This window comes from Balaenoptera borealis, assembly GCF_965194805.1.
Source record: "Balaenoptera borealis genome assembly, chromosome: 9".
NCBI classification, from domain to species: Eukaryota; Metazoa; Chordata; class Mammalia; order Artiodactyla; family Balaenopteridae; genus Balaenoptera; species Balaenoptera borealis.
The window spans coordinates 61,162,830-61,180,132 of NC_138873.1; the positions used below are offsets into that span (position 1 = coordinate 61,162,830).

A 17,303-nucleotide genomic window follows, 5' to 3' on the forward strand; every position below is an offset into this window, starting at 1 on the left:
AAGGAGTATCTGACCCAGTTTATGGACTTGTAGAAGACTTTATGAAGTCATAATTTTTTAAGTTGACCTGGGAAATGAGTAGAATTTTCCAAGTACATAAGAAAATGAGCATCCAAGCAAAAGGAATAGTGTGGACAAATGTAAAGAGACATGAAAAACATGATTTATTCCTACTGTGTTAAGTAGTTCTGAATGATGGGTCTGAGGTGATTATGGAGAGACACGGGAGATAAGGAAAGTAGAGAAGTTAGTCTGGGGCTGGATTATGAAGGGTTAAAGATAATTGTTATGATTTATTCAGGAGACATTGGAAAGCAAGGATGTGACACATTAGGTATGTGTTTGAGAAAGTTTTTTTCTGAAGGTAGTATAAAGGAATTGGATACAGATGAGTTAGTAGTCCAGTGTAGTAGTAGAAGCAAATAATGCAGTGAGTGAGAACTGAAATAGAGATAGTGGATTTTAAAAGGAGAGGACAAACTTGGAAGATAAAATTTTAAAGGTACATTTAAAAGATTGAGTTACTTGTGTGTGGAGAGAAGAGAAGATTTGGAACATTTGGTTTTCTGGGTAAATACAAAGTGAACCCCTCAGTCAAGGTGGAAAATAGATATGGAGGATTTACAAGTAAATTACAAGTTTGGGTTTGTACATAATTGAGCATATTAAAAATGGGAAAAATACCTTTCTCTGAAGCACATTGTCAGGCTGGTGGGAGAAATGACCAATTCTAATTCTCAGGCAGAATGTATACAAGATGAGTCTAGAGTATCTTGTCATACCTGAAAGCAAGGAAGGTATCAAAGTAAGCTGGAGTCATGTCAGAAGGACACAGGAGCCAACTTTAAGGAGCTCCCATTGCCCAACACTGGGTAAATTGGGGCATAGGGAAGTATAAATCCTTGAGTTTATGGTACTTTTAGAGAAGTTGTTATTCTGGAAACTGTAAACAAATAAAAATATAAACTATATTTTAGAGTACCAAATTTCTGATGAGCTAGTTTAGAAGGAGTGATAGAAAATCTCTGTTCCATACATCCGATGAAATAAGCCAACTGGATGATGATCATCCATGGCTGCTCAAACTGCAGGGATCACTAAAATGGATAGATCAGGCTGACAGCATGATCAGTCTTAACATCACAAAAAGAAGGACGGTGAGAACGCCTCTTTGCTAACTGAAATAGGAAGTACTCAGTACTACCAATGAAAGATTCTCACCAGAAAACTTGACCTGAATCTGACCAGTCCGCTAGGTACAGCTACCACTTTACAGAAAAGATAGAGGATGAAAGAATATATTAATGAGTCTAGGAAGATACAAGCAGCTAAATCCAGACTCTAGGAAATACCACACAATAAATTACCTGATAAATGCTGTGACAAAAACATTGGGAAATTTATAGAATAAAAGAGATTTAAGAGGCATGTCAACCAAATGCAATGTATGGATCTTGTTGCTATCCTAATTTGAACAAACCAACGGTTAATAAGACATTTTGGGGATAATCCAGGAATTTGAATACCCCTTGGTGTTCTGTGCTTGAATGGAATTTTTATTTTAGGGGAATATGTGGTAATGGCTGTGTAATTTTTATGATTAAGAATAGTCAAACTTCTAGTGAGCTAATTGGGATTTACAGCTTTCCATTTTTATTTATTCAGAGACTTAATACTTGTTTCCTGTCTTTTGCTTTTAGAATAGTTCTTTTAGTATTTCTTGGCTTCCTTTGAAAGGCCTGACACATGTCATTAAGTCGCCCTTGTCTATGCTAGAAATGGTGAAGACCTGCTGTTGTGATAAACAAGATCATGACCTGTATAAATCCAGCAGTAGTTACACTATTTTCCTTTGCATTTTGGCAAAAGTTGTTAAGAAAGCAATGAAGAACAATGGCCCTCATCCTTGGAAACAAGTCAAAGGAAGGTATGTGCCATATCTTTCTTTGTCATGAATGTTCACTTATATCTTTGGAGAAGTTTTACTGTTTGTATTTTTTAAGTTAACTTGTGCTTGTTTGTCTTTATGGTTTACATTTTAAATGTATTCGTTAATGTAGGACAGCAAATTATGGTGCATTTTGATCTTGCCAGTTTGTTATGGAAAGGAACAAACCTAGTATCCATCCATAACTTGGGGAGGATTTTAGTTTCTTATTTATCTCATCAGTCCTGAAGATTGAAATTCCATATATTAAATGCAGGGATATAAGAGAACTGTTGTTTTTCTTGTCAAAATTAATTGTAATGTTTTATGTCATTCTTTGCATGTATTTTATTAAAAATTATAGAAATAAGAAACATCTCCAAATCATACATTGGCAGGTGGTAGATTCAGTCTATAAAACTTTGTGTTCTTGGAGCCCACCAGTCCCACAAGCCCTGCTTTCTTGCATGACAACTAACCAGAATATAATAGAACCAAATAACTCTGATGTTCTCATTTGAGGAGTATGCCATTTTCATTTCTGGTGTGGTCACATAAACTTTTGATCACATTTGTCTATTCTTTTTTGAAAGTTTTGCTTGTTAAATGGGTGTGATTGTTACTGTCTTCCCTTGTTCTACTTCTCTTGCCTATTAGCCCCTTTTCTAGCCCTCTGTGCAGTAGACTGACTGCCCTCTACCACTTGCTCAGCTTATGTGGTGGAAGCTCTCACAGCAGAATACTTTTTATCTTCGGTAGAGACTTCTCAAGAATCACTACATGAAATTCCTGTTTGATTCACACGGTGAATAATTCTTGCAAGGTTATGGTGATACAGTTCGGATTTTTTATTTAGAATATACTTTTTTTTTTTTAATGGTAGTGTCTTTGTTAAACCTCCAAGTAATTAGGTAGCTCAAACAGTAGTTTTTTTATTTTGTTCTGTTTGCCAGTTTGTTTTTGAATCTTAAATCATTTTATGGAAGACATAATACTCAGAACTTTATTGCTAAAAGAAATTGGAATTCAATAACAAGTCTCTCTACCAAGCACTATTATGGGCATGATGGAGGATATAAAGATAATTAAGCAGATCTTTACTTTCAGGAGCTTATCAGCTTCATTGTTTATAAATAAACATTTAACCTCTCATAAGCATTAATCATTTCTGTCTTGAATAAACCAATTATAGAAGTTACAAAGAAATTTAACAATCCATAAGTAAGAGTCAAAATGGTTTTCAATTCTAATTCCTTAATTGATGAAAGAAAAGTACATCAACTTTTAAATTATATTAAATAGGATTGACAGCAGCTTTTTAAATGGCTAGTCTTGGATATTTGAACACTAACAATTTTTCTTTGTAAGTAGGTAAAAATAATTTTTCCAGAGTTTTGAATTGTCTTAACATATAAGTATAGCAAGAGCCAAGTCTTTGTGAAGGGTAGAGGGAGAAAGGGTTTAAGGAAAATTGTTACATAAAATTGCCCTGTTAAGATTTCTATAAAGTGCAACAAGTTGTACTTAAAAGGATTTTATATTCTTTTTTATTTGTCAATAAGAATTTAAAGAGAAAGGTAATGGGGGGACTAAAATAAAAGGAAAAACCATGTACTATATGAAAAGAACATTTTTACTGTCCTTTGGGAAAAGCCACTGAATTCTTTGATTCACTTATAGATGCTTGCTGCATCCTTGAGAAATTTGAAGATAAGGGGGGACAGTGGTGTTCTGTGAGGTTGTTTTCTAAGCAGGAAAAGTGACACAATAGCACCATTATGTAGAAATAGATAACAATTTAAAGTAATGAGACTGTCATGAGTATTGAGTGAAATGTTATTTTGAAAGATGCATTTTTGTGAATGAAACAATTTTATTAATTCAGCTTTTTGTTTTACAGGATATATTCTAAATTCCATCAAAAAAGAATGGAAGAACTAACTGAAGTTGGTCTGCAAAACTTTTTCAGCCTTTTTCTACTGTTAGCATGTGTGGCAGAGGTGGAAGATGTAGCAAGTCATGTTTTAGGCCTCCTAAATTTCCTCAGGCCTGCCTTTATAACATCTCCTCTCATTTGGAAGGGTCAGATGGCCTTCCTCTTGATGTACACCCAGAAAAACCTGGACATCAGTGTTTTGGCTGAGATATTTTCAGGTGCTTTCCGGGAGAAAGCAAAGGAGTTCTTGGTATCTAAGAATGATGAAATGGGACAAAGACAGACTCTCTGGTCACTTCTTTCCATATATATTGATGGTGTTCAAGAAGTGTTTGAGACTAGCCATTGCTTGCATCCTTCCCATGAAAAACTGCTTAATGATGGCTTTAGTATGCTTCTACGAGCTTGTCAAAAATCTGAACTTCGGACAGTGTTGAGCTTTCTACAAGCTGTTCTGGCCAGAATCAGGTATGCTTTCCAGTAACGTTCTAATTTGTTGATTTGCTTTATATCATCACCTGTGTTGATTCTATATTAAAGTTTTCCTTTTGACATACTCATGAAATTCAGTTGCAAAGAGAGGAGTTAAAGGAGTTTGACTGCAATGTAACATAAATCAGTAGTTTTCAAACAGTCCTTGCAAACAGTGCTTCTTTGAAAGAAAGCTTATGTGCAAACACATAAAACTAAACTAAACCAAGAGTAGCGCTGGTGTAGTCCAAGAGCCATGCCTCTTGGCCCCTTCTTTCCTCTCTACCTCTCCTAGAAGAGCATTATTATCCAGAGGGATATTTCAGACATTCTAAGCAAGACCATGAGTTCAAATCTGAGGTGGCTTTCATTGAAACATATGCAGTTTTGTGTGCATAAGGAGATTTTGGCCACATTGTACCATTAAAAAAAAAGTAAGTTTCTTTAAATATTTTGCTGCAGAGTTGCAGCCTCAAATGCATGAAATATTGGGTTGGCCAAAAAATTTGTTTGGGTTTTTCCAAAAGATCTTATAGGAAAACCCAAAAGAACTTTTTGGCCAGTACAATACTTCCAGCTGAAATAGTTTATTCTAAGATTAAGATAGGGTTGTTCGGGGCTTCCCTGGTGGCACAGTGGTTAAGAATCCGCCTGCCAATGCAGGGGACACAGGTTCGAGCCCTGGTCCAGGAAGATCCCACGTGCTTCAGAGCAACTAAGCCTGTGCACCAAAACTGCTGAGCCTGCACGCCACAACTACTGAGCCCACGTGCCACAACTACTGAGCCCACGTGCCACAACTACTGAAGCCCACACACCTAGAGCCTGTGCTCCGCAACAAGAGAGGCCACCGTAATGAGAAGCCTGCACGCCGCAACAAAGAGTAGCTCCCACTCGCCACAACTAGAGAAAGCCCGCACGCAGCAATGAAGACCCAACACAGCCAAAAATAAATAAATAAATTTATTTTTTAAAAAAAGATAGGATTGTTCTATTTATAACACCAGTCATCTATACAAAACTTACTGTTCTCAGATCCACTTAAATTATGCAAATGTGCAGATACGCTCCGACCCAAACAATAATGGCTAAGAACAGTGATTATGACATTTATTGCCTATAAGGCCCTTTTTACATAACAGTTTCACCTTTAAAGTACATGTTCTTGAGAAGTTAGATACTACCACTCAGTGCAGTTAGTCAGTGTCACTAAAAAGTTGTGTAAAAGTTAAGTATAAAAATATGATTTTATTTAAAATCATGTCTGAAGTTAATGAAGAGACTGCTTCCCTCTTCTTAGCTGCACATTACAAAAGTAGCATCTGTTTTTCAAAGATAGTAAACTTGATGAAATTTCCGAATTTTGGACATTTATTCATTACGAGTTTCATTTATTACTAATTTTCTTAATTTGCTTTATGTTGGGCTGTGTGTTCATACAGATTAATCCACGGGTTTTCACTCTTTAGATTTTGTGTAGTTTTTATATTTATGTACTCTAGTTCTTGATCAGATAATCATCCCCTTATCCCCCAATGTAAGCTGTATCAAATTTTTAGGTGGATGGATAGATAAATGGATAAGTAAATGAATAGCCAACTTCATTAGAAGAAGCTTTTACTGATTCTGGATCTTCTCCACGAAGTACATTTGTTCTTTCTTAGTCTAGTAGAGTTTATTAGCAGATATTATACTTTTCCAAGTGCCAAATTTATTCTGTTTGTTTAATTTTTAAATAAGTGGTAAGTAGTACTTTCCTGTGCTTCTTGGGCAGAATTAGGAATTTCCATATTTCTGGTACCATTTTTGGTTTGTTTGTTTATATTTGTCTGAATATACAAAACAAGAAGGAAGAGGAGGGAGCTGGTCTAAACCATCCTGGTGATAGTGCTGCAGTCTGGGCAAAGGAGTAGAAAATGACGTGAGAGTTTGGGCATCTTGGGAAGATGCAGTCATGGAACCAAGTGGCAGAATCCATATATCTTTCTACCTTTTCCATTACAGAGAGACAAGTCTTTTTTATTTGTCTTAACAATTGTATTGTTTCTTATATATGTTTTTTTTTAAAACAAAGATTCATATCTTACAAATACTATTTAACTTTTTAGTTAGAAATTTGAAGGAAGCTTTTTTTTTCAGGTTCTTCAAAGTATTGGGTTGACCAAAAAGTTTGTTCGGAAAACCTGAACGAACTTTTTGGCCAATCCAGTAGCTCGGAGAGCAGTGAGGCAGTGTGGAGGAATCTTCTTTTGTTGTGAAATTTTTCTTTTTTTTTTTTTTAAGGAACATTTATTTATTTATTTATTTATTTATTTATTTATTTATTTATGGCTTGTTGGGTCTTCGTTGCTGCACATGGACTTTCTCTAGTGGCGGAGATCGGGGGCTACTCTTCATTGCGGTCAGCAGGCTTCTCATTGCAGTGGCTTCTCTTGTTGCACAGCACGGGCTCTAGGCATGCGGGCTTCCGTAGTTGTGGCTCATGGGCTCTAGAGCGCAGGCTCAGTAGTTGTGGCACACGGGCTAAGTTGCTCCACAGCATGTGGGATCTTCCCAGACCAAGGCTGGAACCCGTGTCCCCTGCATTGGCAGGCGGATTCTTAACCACTGCGCTACCAGGGAAGTCCCTGGAATTTTTCTTTAAATTGCAAATGTAGTATGTTGTCATGGTAAAAATGGTAAAAGAAAAAAAAAATGAGGTATAAGGTGACAAGTAAAAGTTCCTCTCCCCAACTTCACTCCTTTATTCTCTAGTTCAATGGTTCTCACCTAGGGGTGAGTTTGTCCCCCAGGGGACATTGGGCAGTGTCTGGAGAAGTTTTTGATTGTCACATGTATGAGGGGTGCTACCCAGCATCTAGTGGGTGGAGGTCAGGGATACTGCTACATAAATAGCCTACAATGTACAGGACAGCCCACGCAACAAAGAATTATCTGGTCCAACCTCAGTGATGCTCTATTTCTACTCCATAGATTAAAATGGTTTATTATAGAACCTTCCAGACTTCTTCCCATTCATAGGCTTAAAACACAAAAGAGATGATCTTTGTTCTGCAACTTCATTTTTTCACTTAATATTTCCTAGACAGCTTTTCATGTTAGTATACGGAGACCTATCTAGTTCTTTTTAATGGCTACTTAGTGTTTCATTATATGGATGTACCAAACTTTATTTAGCCAATCCCCAAATAATGGAAATTTATATTATTTACCATTTTGTTATTATAAACACAGTTTTAACATCTTTATATATGCATTCTCTGTGTACTTGTGAAGGTATATCTGTAGATTAATTCCTAAGAGTGAATTAGTGTATGTGCATTTTAAATGTGGGTGGATATTCCAGTCCCGTTTAATCATCCCATTTAATTTAAAAAATTTTGCACCAATTTCAGTCTCCCTGATGGTGTATGAGAAAGCCTCCTTTCTCATTTTTAGATTAGTGTATGGAGTATATTTAGAAAATATGCATTCCAAGATAAACACAGAAGTTTGTTATAAATGTTAATGGAAACTTGGTAATGGAAGAAGGAGATTTATTTTGAAGGTTGGAGAGGCTTTAAAAATGGAAATACAACGAAAGTAATAAATAGGAAATTATTTTTTCTTTATTTACTGACTTTTTGTCTTCAAGCTCTTAACTGGAACTTTTTTGGTCATTCTTCAAAAGTAGTAACTAGAAACACAAGAATAATTCTTGTATTCTTAAAAGATGTACAGTTTATAAATACTATCTCATTTATTTCTTTACCAATCCTGTCATCCCTGTTTATAGATGAAGAAATGGAAACATGGAGACTTTTTACTTTTTGTAATTTACCTAAAATAACACAGTTGTTTCAGAATCACCCCTCAGACTCTAACCCCTGTACCATAGCTGCCTTCTTACACTGTCTTTATAATAGTTTACAAATAACTAAACAGACACTAACCATACCACTACAGTTTTTATAAATTAGGAAGTAATTAGATGAATGAAATCTGTTGGCAAACCTGAAAGTATTACCACTACTCATGTATACTTCTGAGTGCTTTTACCTTTTATTTTTGCTGTGGAAAAAAAAAAGGGTAATTTCTTATTGGGGCTTTTGATTACTTTGTTTTTATAATTTTGCAAGTTACATATATTTTTAATGAGTCATTAGTTGGAATAATAAATCACAAAGAGGTGTGGAGACAAGTAAATCACGTTTTGCTTATGATAATAATTTATCTTTGATTTATTATTAGCACCACTTCAACCATATAAATTTCACTTGTGGTAAAAAAAAAAATTGTTGCCATTTAAATTCAATTTAGTAGAAGTTTTTAGCATTAGAGCCAAGGCAATCTCAGGAATGTTGCGAAAATATTGCTTGCCAAGTACCTTGTAAACTATAATGCATCTCTGTTAATCCATGTATTCAGAAGTACAGAGGTCAGAATCAAGAGGCATAGTGACAACTCTCAATTATATAAAGTGAGAGTAACTTTACATTTGTATTAATAATTTCTTTTAAATGAGATCTGGTTTGAGATTGTAATTTGCTGTTATCTTGACCAGGGGGCAAGCAGTATGTTGTTGTTCTTCAGGACTAACCAATGAAAAAAAGGACACAACTATTTATGTTGGTAACATTTAATTCCTTGTACAAATGTTTATTTTTGGTTTTGTTTTATACTGGTCAACTATGATCAAAAACAATTGCTGTAAGAGAATGTGAAATCATGTAGAACTTCTGTTGCCAAAGTTATCGAGCAGTATGAGATCAATGTGTGAATAAGAATGTTGTAGTAATGTGCAGGTCATTATTAATGCTGTCATGGTTTAGGCACTGCCATCTTTTAAATTTCTGAAGCTTGCATAGTAATTTGCACACAGTCCTTCAATGAGGCTGATTGCAGTGTATGGTAAGAGGGACTGTGACCTGCATAGTTTTATTTCATTACATCAATCTTCAGTACTTCCTTCCAAGGCAGGTATTGTCAAGACAGACTTGCTTTTAGTTTGGGATCTTTGGGGGAAAAGGGGCCCCAGAGATCATTCAGAATTGTTTACCCTAAAAGGAAAGAAAGAAGGACGGGGGGAGGCAGGGAGGGGAGACACAAGAAAAATCCTCTAGGTATTTGATCATAGAGATGTGTTCCCAATTTCTTAACCCAAAATCTGAAACTTCACTGAAGATCTTTTCTTAGGCATCTTTTTAGGTATCCTATAATATTTTTCCTACTAATACTATTAGAAAGTTTAAAAATAATTTGAATAGTTGTTAAAAATTAAAGCATAGGCTTTTTTTTTCCTTTTAAGTTAAGAACAGAGCTAAATTCTTTGAATTTTGGTTTAGATAGGGAAGATGGCTTACATAGATTGATGATATTTATTCCTGGCTGCATCCCTGACAAGGGAAAGAATGAAATACTTTACCTTAGCAATCTCTTCTGTTTTGTAATTCAGGTGGGAATAAGGTACCGGTCCCTGCATAAATGTGTGTGCAGGATGTGTGCCTGTGTGTGTTGAACTGGGTAATAGTTTTATAACTGTATGACAGAGAAATTATAAGTAGGAAGGAACTAAGATCACTGATTAAAGGGAGAAGCGGCTCCCTCTAGGCTGTTAAGAAATAATAACTTCATATGCCACTTTCTGCTAACTGGAGCTGCTGGCTCACCAGAGCGTTCTTTATCGCTGATTAAGTAGCATTATGACAATACTGACTTGGTTATGTTAACTAAATGCCTCTGTGTTTAAAACTCCGAAAGTCAAATAGTTTGAGCAGTCATCTTTAACATTTCACATTACCTTTCTGAAATCACATTTCTAGTTCTCACTTGACTGTTATTTGAGGTTAATATAAAAATGGCAGTCTTTAATTTGTGGAGTTAGGTGTAGCCAAAAGCTTTTCTTTAATTATATCCATTCATGCTGCTATAGTTAAGGGTCTGTCAGCATTTCCATTACAAACCTCCATTTTCAGGGTTTTATAACACAGCTATGAAAATTAGCTCTGGGCAAAAACTTGACATACAAGGCCTCATGAGATTTCTCTCTCCTCCCCATCCCCCTTTTTCATTTTTACTGAAGTAGGGGTGGAGTGATTTCAAAATGCCTTTTGGCATCTGCAAATATCATTCGGAGTTTAAAAAGAAACAATAAATTTTCAGGCCTTGTACCTGTTTGTTCTACCACTTAAGGGGGGTTGTGGACTTAAGAATTTAAGCCAAATGGATATTGATCAACTGACATCCTATTTTATATTAAACAAGAGCCTAGTTTCAAAGAAGTCTAAAGGCAGCTGAAAACTTGTCTAAGATGTTAAATGTGGAGACTAAGAAATAATTCAGAAGGGATGATTACCTGTTTTTGATACTGTACGTGCTCAAGTGCAACTCCTTAAAAGGTTTAAGATTCTTTTTCCTGGCTTCAAAATACATTTTGAAAATACATATATTTTTAAATCCTTTTCTTCTTTTTCCACGAACTTGCAGGTTCATCTGTTTGTTATACATCTTTTTTGACATTTGGGATGGGTGTGTGTGTGTTTGTGTGTGCGCACATGTGCACAGAAAAACTGTGTATATCATTCCCCTCAAATATTTTCCACGCTCAATAGTTCTAGTTATTTTAACCTTTATCGGTATGGTATCATTTATTCTAAACAAAAAAAATTTTTTTTTTAATCTTTCCTTTGGAGAGATAACTGGGAATTTTCTGGGTAGGGAAGGAGGTGGTACAAGCGGAAATATTCTTGTGAGGCTCTGCTGATTACCAAATAATTTACATGATTTTTCAGGAAAAATAGAAAGGGGACTCTTGACAGCATGCAAGGCTTTTCCTCCTTTTGTTGTTGGGTGTTCTGTTAGTATAATGGGTTACAGCTTCTAATTATTGAAGAATGGCTTACTACAAAACAACTTTGAAATTAATGTGATTTTTTAAGTAATCAAATTATTATGAGTTATTTATTTGCAAAGTTTGATTGGTATATCCTGATTGCCCAAAATATCTGCTGATCTGCTGTTTCATCATGTATATATATGAACATATATCTATGTATATGTACATATGTGTGTGTGTCATGTATATACATATGTACATCATTTATACTATATGAAATATATATTTGATGCAGATTTTGATTTGATTTTATGCCAATTTTTAGGGCAGTGTTCTCATAATGAGAGGGAACACATGAATATGCTCCATGGAAAAATATATTTACAGTTTTTATTTGAAAAATCAGATAGTTGTGTTGCCCACTAAGAGTGATCAATCTACCAGTTTTGGTTGCTTCAGAGAAAGCATCTCTAAGGGGATGTACTAGTATTAGTATTTTGGAAATATATAAAATGTAAATATTTCTCTTCATCATTAAATATTTCATGTATCTTTCAACTGAGATTTTTACATATGTACTGTGAATTAGCTTTTTTGTTTGTTTGCTTATTTACTCTTTACCAGGCTTGAATTTTGCAACATGTGTTTACTATGGCCCTTTTATGTTAACATATTTTATAAATTCATGCAGTAATATCAACTCACCCTAATAACTTGGAAATGTTTGTGTACCTTTTTTGTGTTTTGCTGAAACATAAGTTATCTACTTAATTTTTCATGTATAGGAGTTAATATTTTGGGTCATTTATTTAGTCTCCAACTAGATCTGTTACATAAGTATGAATTCTCCTTGCCTAAGTACAAAGTGATTCTTTTAAAGTATTATAAGGGAAAAGTTATGTGTCCAAATCTCAACCTTATTGGTAAAATGAGGATAATAGCACAAACCTTTAAGGATTAAATGTAATCAGGAATGTAAAGTGTCTAACACAGTCCCTGGCATATTAGTAAGTGTTCAGTAAATGTTAGATGTTGCTATTATTATCATTATTATTATTTTCAAAAGAACCCATAATATAATTGTTTCTTTGTACTACACTTTATGCTGGGGAACCTCAGTGGACGTGTGGGTGTGTGTGTGTGTGTGTGGACTTACCTTGGATGGTTTTTAACCCATTCCTAATATAGTACCTTTTACATAGTGGCCGTTTAGGAAATGGCTTTTTGATGGGTAAATGAATCAGGTTCTTTGTTGTAAAAATAAAGTCAGGATTGTAGAGAACATGAACATTGCCTCACAATTATAGAACTATTGGAAATTGTGATTCTGTGTTATTAAGACGGTAATGAGCTGCTGTAGAAAAAGAAAAGTAATTTTTTAAAGGTAGAAATGTGACATGTATGTATGTCCTTCCTTTCTCTCTATATCTAGTTGAGTGAGAGAGTTTTTTTTAATGTCTTTGGAGGCTCTCTTTTATCATCCCTTCTTTATTCTCACTACCATTTCCTCCATTTTTAGACTATTATTAATGCTTGCCTAATCTCCCCGCCTCCAGTGCCTTCCCTTCTCAAACCACCTTTTTTTTTTTATTCGGCTTTTTTGAAGTATATCACTTATACAATTCACTTTCTGACCAGCTTTATTAAGATAAAGTTCACATACCATATAATTAATGGTTTTAGTACATTCACAGAGTTGTGCAACCTTCGCCACAATTTTAGAACAGTTTGTCACTTCCAAAAGAAATCCTGTACCTATTAGCAGTCACTCCCAATTTCCCCAACCCCTCTTCCCTAGCAATCACTAATCTACTTTCTGTCTCTATAGATTTGCCTATTCTGCACCTTTCATATAAATGGAATCATACAACACATCATTTTTTGTGACTAGTTTCTTTCATTTAGAATAATAATTTCAAGGTTTATTCATATTAAAGCATGTATCAGTACTTTATTTCTTTTTATTACAAAATAATCCATTGTATGACTATACCACATTTTATTTATCCATTCATCAGTTGATGAACATTGGGTTGTTTGCACTTTTTGGCTATTATGAATAATGTTGCTGTGAACATTTGTGTGGACATGTTTTTATTTCTCTTGGGTATATACTTAGGAGTAGAATTGCTGGGTCATGTGATAACTCTGTTTAACCGTTTAAGGAAATGCCAAACTGTTTCCGTTGCACCATTTTACATTCCCACTTATAGTATATAAGAATTGCAGTTTCTCCACATCCTCACCAACACTGGTTGCTAAGTGTCTTTCTGATTGAGTGATCTTAGTGGACGTGAGGTAGTAGGTATCTCATTATGGTTTTGATTTGCATTTCCTTGGTGGCTAGTGATGCTGATCACATGCTTTTCATGTGCTTATTGATCATTATGTCTTCTGTGGAGAAATACCTATTCGGACCCTTTGCCCATTTTTAAATTGGGTTATTTGTCTTTTTGTTACTGAATTATAAGAATTCTTAATATATTTAAATACAAGTCCCTCATCAGATATATGATTCACAAATATTTTCTCCCATTCTGTGGATTATCTTTTCACTTTCTTAACGTCCTTTGCACCATAAATTTTTAAAATTTTAATGAAGTCCTATTTATTTTTTCATTTGTGCTTTTGCTCATCTCGTATTCTCTTGCCACATTTATCTTCTTGGAGAGCAATTCTGCTTATGTCATTCTGTATTTTAACACCTTTAATAACATCCTAATAGACCCAGAGAAAATTTCTAATTCCTTTTCATGGTTTTCGAAGTTATCCACAGTCTGGCTTTACCTATTTCTGCAGCTTTTTCTTGTGGTTCTCCTTTACTTTAGTCAAATGGAACTACTAATTACCAAGAAATCTCCAAGTCTTTTTTACCATTTTTTTAAATTTTCCTGTCAAAACCAGTTGAAGGTTCAGACCAGAGCATGGCCAGGACAGTAGAGCCAGATCTGAGGACTGAATAAGCTGCAGTTATGTGATAACCAATGATTAGAAAAGGGTTAAATTCAAGGAGTGAAAGCAATTGTTAAGATCAGAAGTCAGAAATGGTCAGTGCTGGTTACAGTAGGCAAAGAGGTGGAGTAGCAGAGTACAGGAAAAGAAAAAAACAAACCAAAAAAACCCTTATTTAGAGGGATTTGGGGGAAGGAAAAGGTGGTTTCAGAAGTTAGAAGTAAATAGATCACAGCTAGAGATGGGGTCAGAGAGCTTCATGTAGGAGCATCATACATGGGAGCAGTCAGGATTTCGGGCAGTAGTAGACAAATCCCCAATCGCAAGTTGTGCTTTTTTCCTCTGCTTCTTAAGGAAGTGTTTGAGAGCTCGTCCTGTTGCAGCATAGTATAAAAAACAGGGGCTTTAGGGTCAATAAACCTGAGATAAAATCATCCCACCTCTACTTGCCAACAGTGCAGTCTTGGGAAGTTACTTAACCTTTTTTAAGCTTCAGTTGCACGTTTGTAAAACAGCCCCTACCTTATAGGATTTCTGTGAAAGTCTACTTAGGTCTCTGCTGTCCATATACACTAGCTGTGTGTGACAATTTTAGTTAATGAATACAGAATAACAAATTCAACTTCTCTGTCACACTAGTTACGTATCAAGTGCTCACTGACTACAGGTAGGTAGTTAGTGGCTGCTGCAGTGGACAGCAGCAGAGCTCTCAGTCAGCACTGACTTAGATGCTGCACCTACCCAGACCATGGACCATAATAACCTCTCAATACATGTTTGTTGTCTTCATTTACGTTTTCTTTATTTTTATGTGAACAGTGTTATCCTTCATTCCAAGCTACATATTCTTATCCATGTGTCCCCAATCTTGAATAATCTCACTTTCCTTTGAATTTCCGTAACACTTTCTCTCTAATGCCCTTTATTGCTTTCTACTTTGTATTGTAATTGTTTTTTTACAGAGGATACATATTCATTAAACAAATTATTCAGCAAATCCAACTAATATTTATGAGTGCCTACCACAATAACAGACGTTATAGGCACTTGGCATACATCCGTAAACAAGTTAAGTGCACATATATGGTATACACTCATGTATTTATTACATGAAAGACAGAAAATAGAGAGAAAGGTACTTATGTGTTTATTGAAACCATCACTTTTTCACCATTTCATATTTTATTATTTCAACGATTCAGTATTATTTGATAATGATTTATACTTGTCCCCAGTTCTTGCCAATATCCACACGAAAGTAGAGAACAGTATCTGTGCAACCAGGCTATGGATTTAATGGATTTAACGCATAATCTGAATTTCAACTCTGTGCTTATTGTCTTCTAAGCACCAGTGGGTGGAAGGGACTTCTGGAGGATGACAGGAAGACTCCTGTCATCTTCTCATCATTCTTCTCAATTAATTGAAAGGTTTATTTGATTTTGACAATTCAATATTTATAACCAAACTATTCTCCTACTAAAATATGGAAACAGGTGGAGTAAGTGGGCCTTTGAGCTTTTACCTTGTTTTTGAGAGGTTCCAGAACCTCTCCATCGAGGCTGGATCCACAGGAACACTTTGAATCTAAAAGTAGAGATCTTCTGTATTTGGATTGGGTTGGAAGCAAGATATTTGGAAGAGGGAACTGAAATAATGGAATGGAGGAAATAATTGATAAAATAATTTAAAGTAGTTCCCTGGAGTGGAAGATTCCTTATTGAAAGGGCCTTTTGAATGACTGTAGCGCAATGGAAGAAATTAGACTCACAGCAAAGCACATCTGTGTGAATTTCAGAAGGCTGGGTACAAAGAAAAGGTACCAAAGTGTCCATGGATTTCTTAGTCCTACCCACTTTTTTTTTTTTTATGAATTTATTTATTTATTTTATTTTTGGCTGCATTGGGTCTTCGTTGCTGCACTCAGGCTTTCTCTAGTTGCCGTGAGCGGGGGCTACTCTTTGTTGCAGTGCGCGGGCTTCTCATCACAGTGGCTTCTCTTGTTGCAGAGCACAGGCTCTAGGTGCACAGGCTTCAGTAGTTGTGGTGCGTGGGCTTCAGTAGTTGTGGCTTGCGAGCTCTAGAGCACAGGCTCAGTAGTTGTGGCTCACAGGCCTTGTTGCTCTGCGGCATGTGGGATCTTCCCAGACCAGGGCTTTAACCTGTGTCCCCTGCATTGGCGGGTGGATTCTTAACCACTGCACCACCAGGGAAGCCCTTACCCACTTTTCTTAATCTTCTATTTTTTCTATCTGCTGTGCTCCTAGTCTTGTAATCTCCAGTTATAATCTAGGTCAGATCTAATATTTAACCCCATCTCCAAAATTACAAGAGTAAATTAAGAGGTGAGTAGAGCTTTATATTATAGATTTTTTTTCAAGATTACTTTCAAGAAGTAGATGAATGGAGCTTTATGACTTCTGATTCACAGTTGTTCTCAAAGTTTGAATGAAAACAGTAAATTCCACCTCTCATAATTAGGAAAAGGAAGGTAAGAGTGGTGAAAGAACACTGAAAAAAATTGGGATGAACATTGGGATAAAATGACAAGGACAAAAGAAATATATCCATTCATTCTTTTGCAAGTGGATGAGCTAGAAAGGAAACATTTCATTCTTTTGCAAGTGGATGAGCTTGGGGAATAGAAATGCCACGATTATTTTCTGTACCAAGCACTGGAATATTTCTTTTTAGCAAAATGGTAACAAATCAAAAGACGTTGGGATGTGGCAAAAGCTACTTTCCTCAATCTAACTTATGTCACTGTGGTTCCTTGTCTGAACCCCATGGTTCACTATAAGTATTTAGACCACCCAGATCTTTGAAGCTTTGGATGAAATTCAGCAGTAAGTTTATAGGAAGGCATTGCCACTGTCCTCTTTCATGGTACCACACAGGGCTGTGTTTCTTAAACCAAAGACCAATTGTTATAATAAATATATTGAAGACTGGCAAATCCCATTTGTGATGGGTTTGTTAAAGATAACTCTTTTCCAACTGTGGAATGGATAAAAAGACCTGAAATTGCGATTTCAGTAGGTGGACCCAGTCTTAAGAAACTTGGTAGATAGACTACCGTTGTGGCATTTGGTTATAAAAGGGAAGTACTCAGAGGAGACAAGTGAGGAGGCAAGTAATTTAAGTATTTATGTTTAATATAGTACAATAAGCCACTAAACGTGTTTTTTAATGAAGTGATGTAT

General features: G+C 35.5%; 1 protein-coding gene across 6 annotated transcripts in view; it reads left to right on the forward strand.

Moving 5' to 3' along the window:
• The window catches only part of MMS22L (MMS22 like, DNA repair protein), a 194,175-nt gene that overhangs the window by 58,446 nt on the left and 118,426 nt on the right, over positions 1-17,303 (forward strand). For all 6 annotated transcript variants that reach the window (XR_014248429.1, XR_014248430.1, XM_082405195.1 and 3 more), the window contains 2 exons: positions 1,701-1,927; positions 3,828-4,331. Coding sequence is in view for 4 of the 6 variants with exons in the window: in XM_082405195.1 (XP_082261321.1) it covers positions 1,701-1,927; positions 3,828-4,331 (731 nt within the window). In the remaining 2 variants the exon portion in view is untranslated. The remainder of the gene's footprint in view (positions 1-1,700; positions 1,928-3,827; positions 4,332-17,303) is intronic.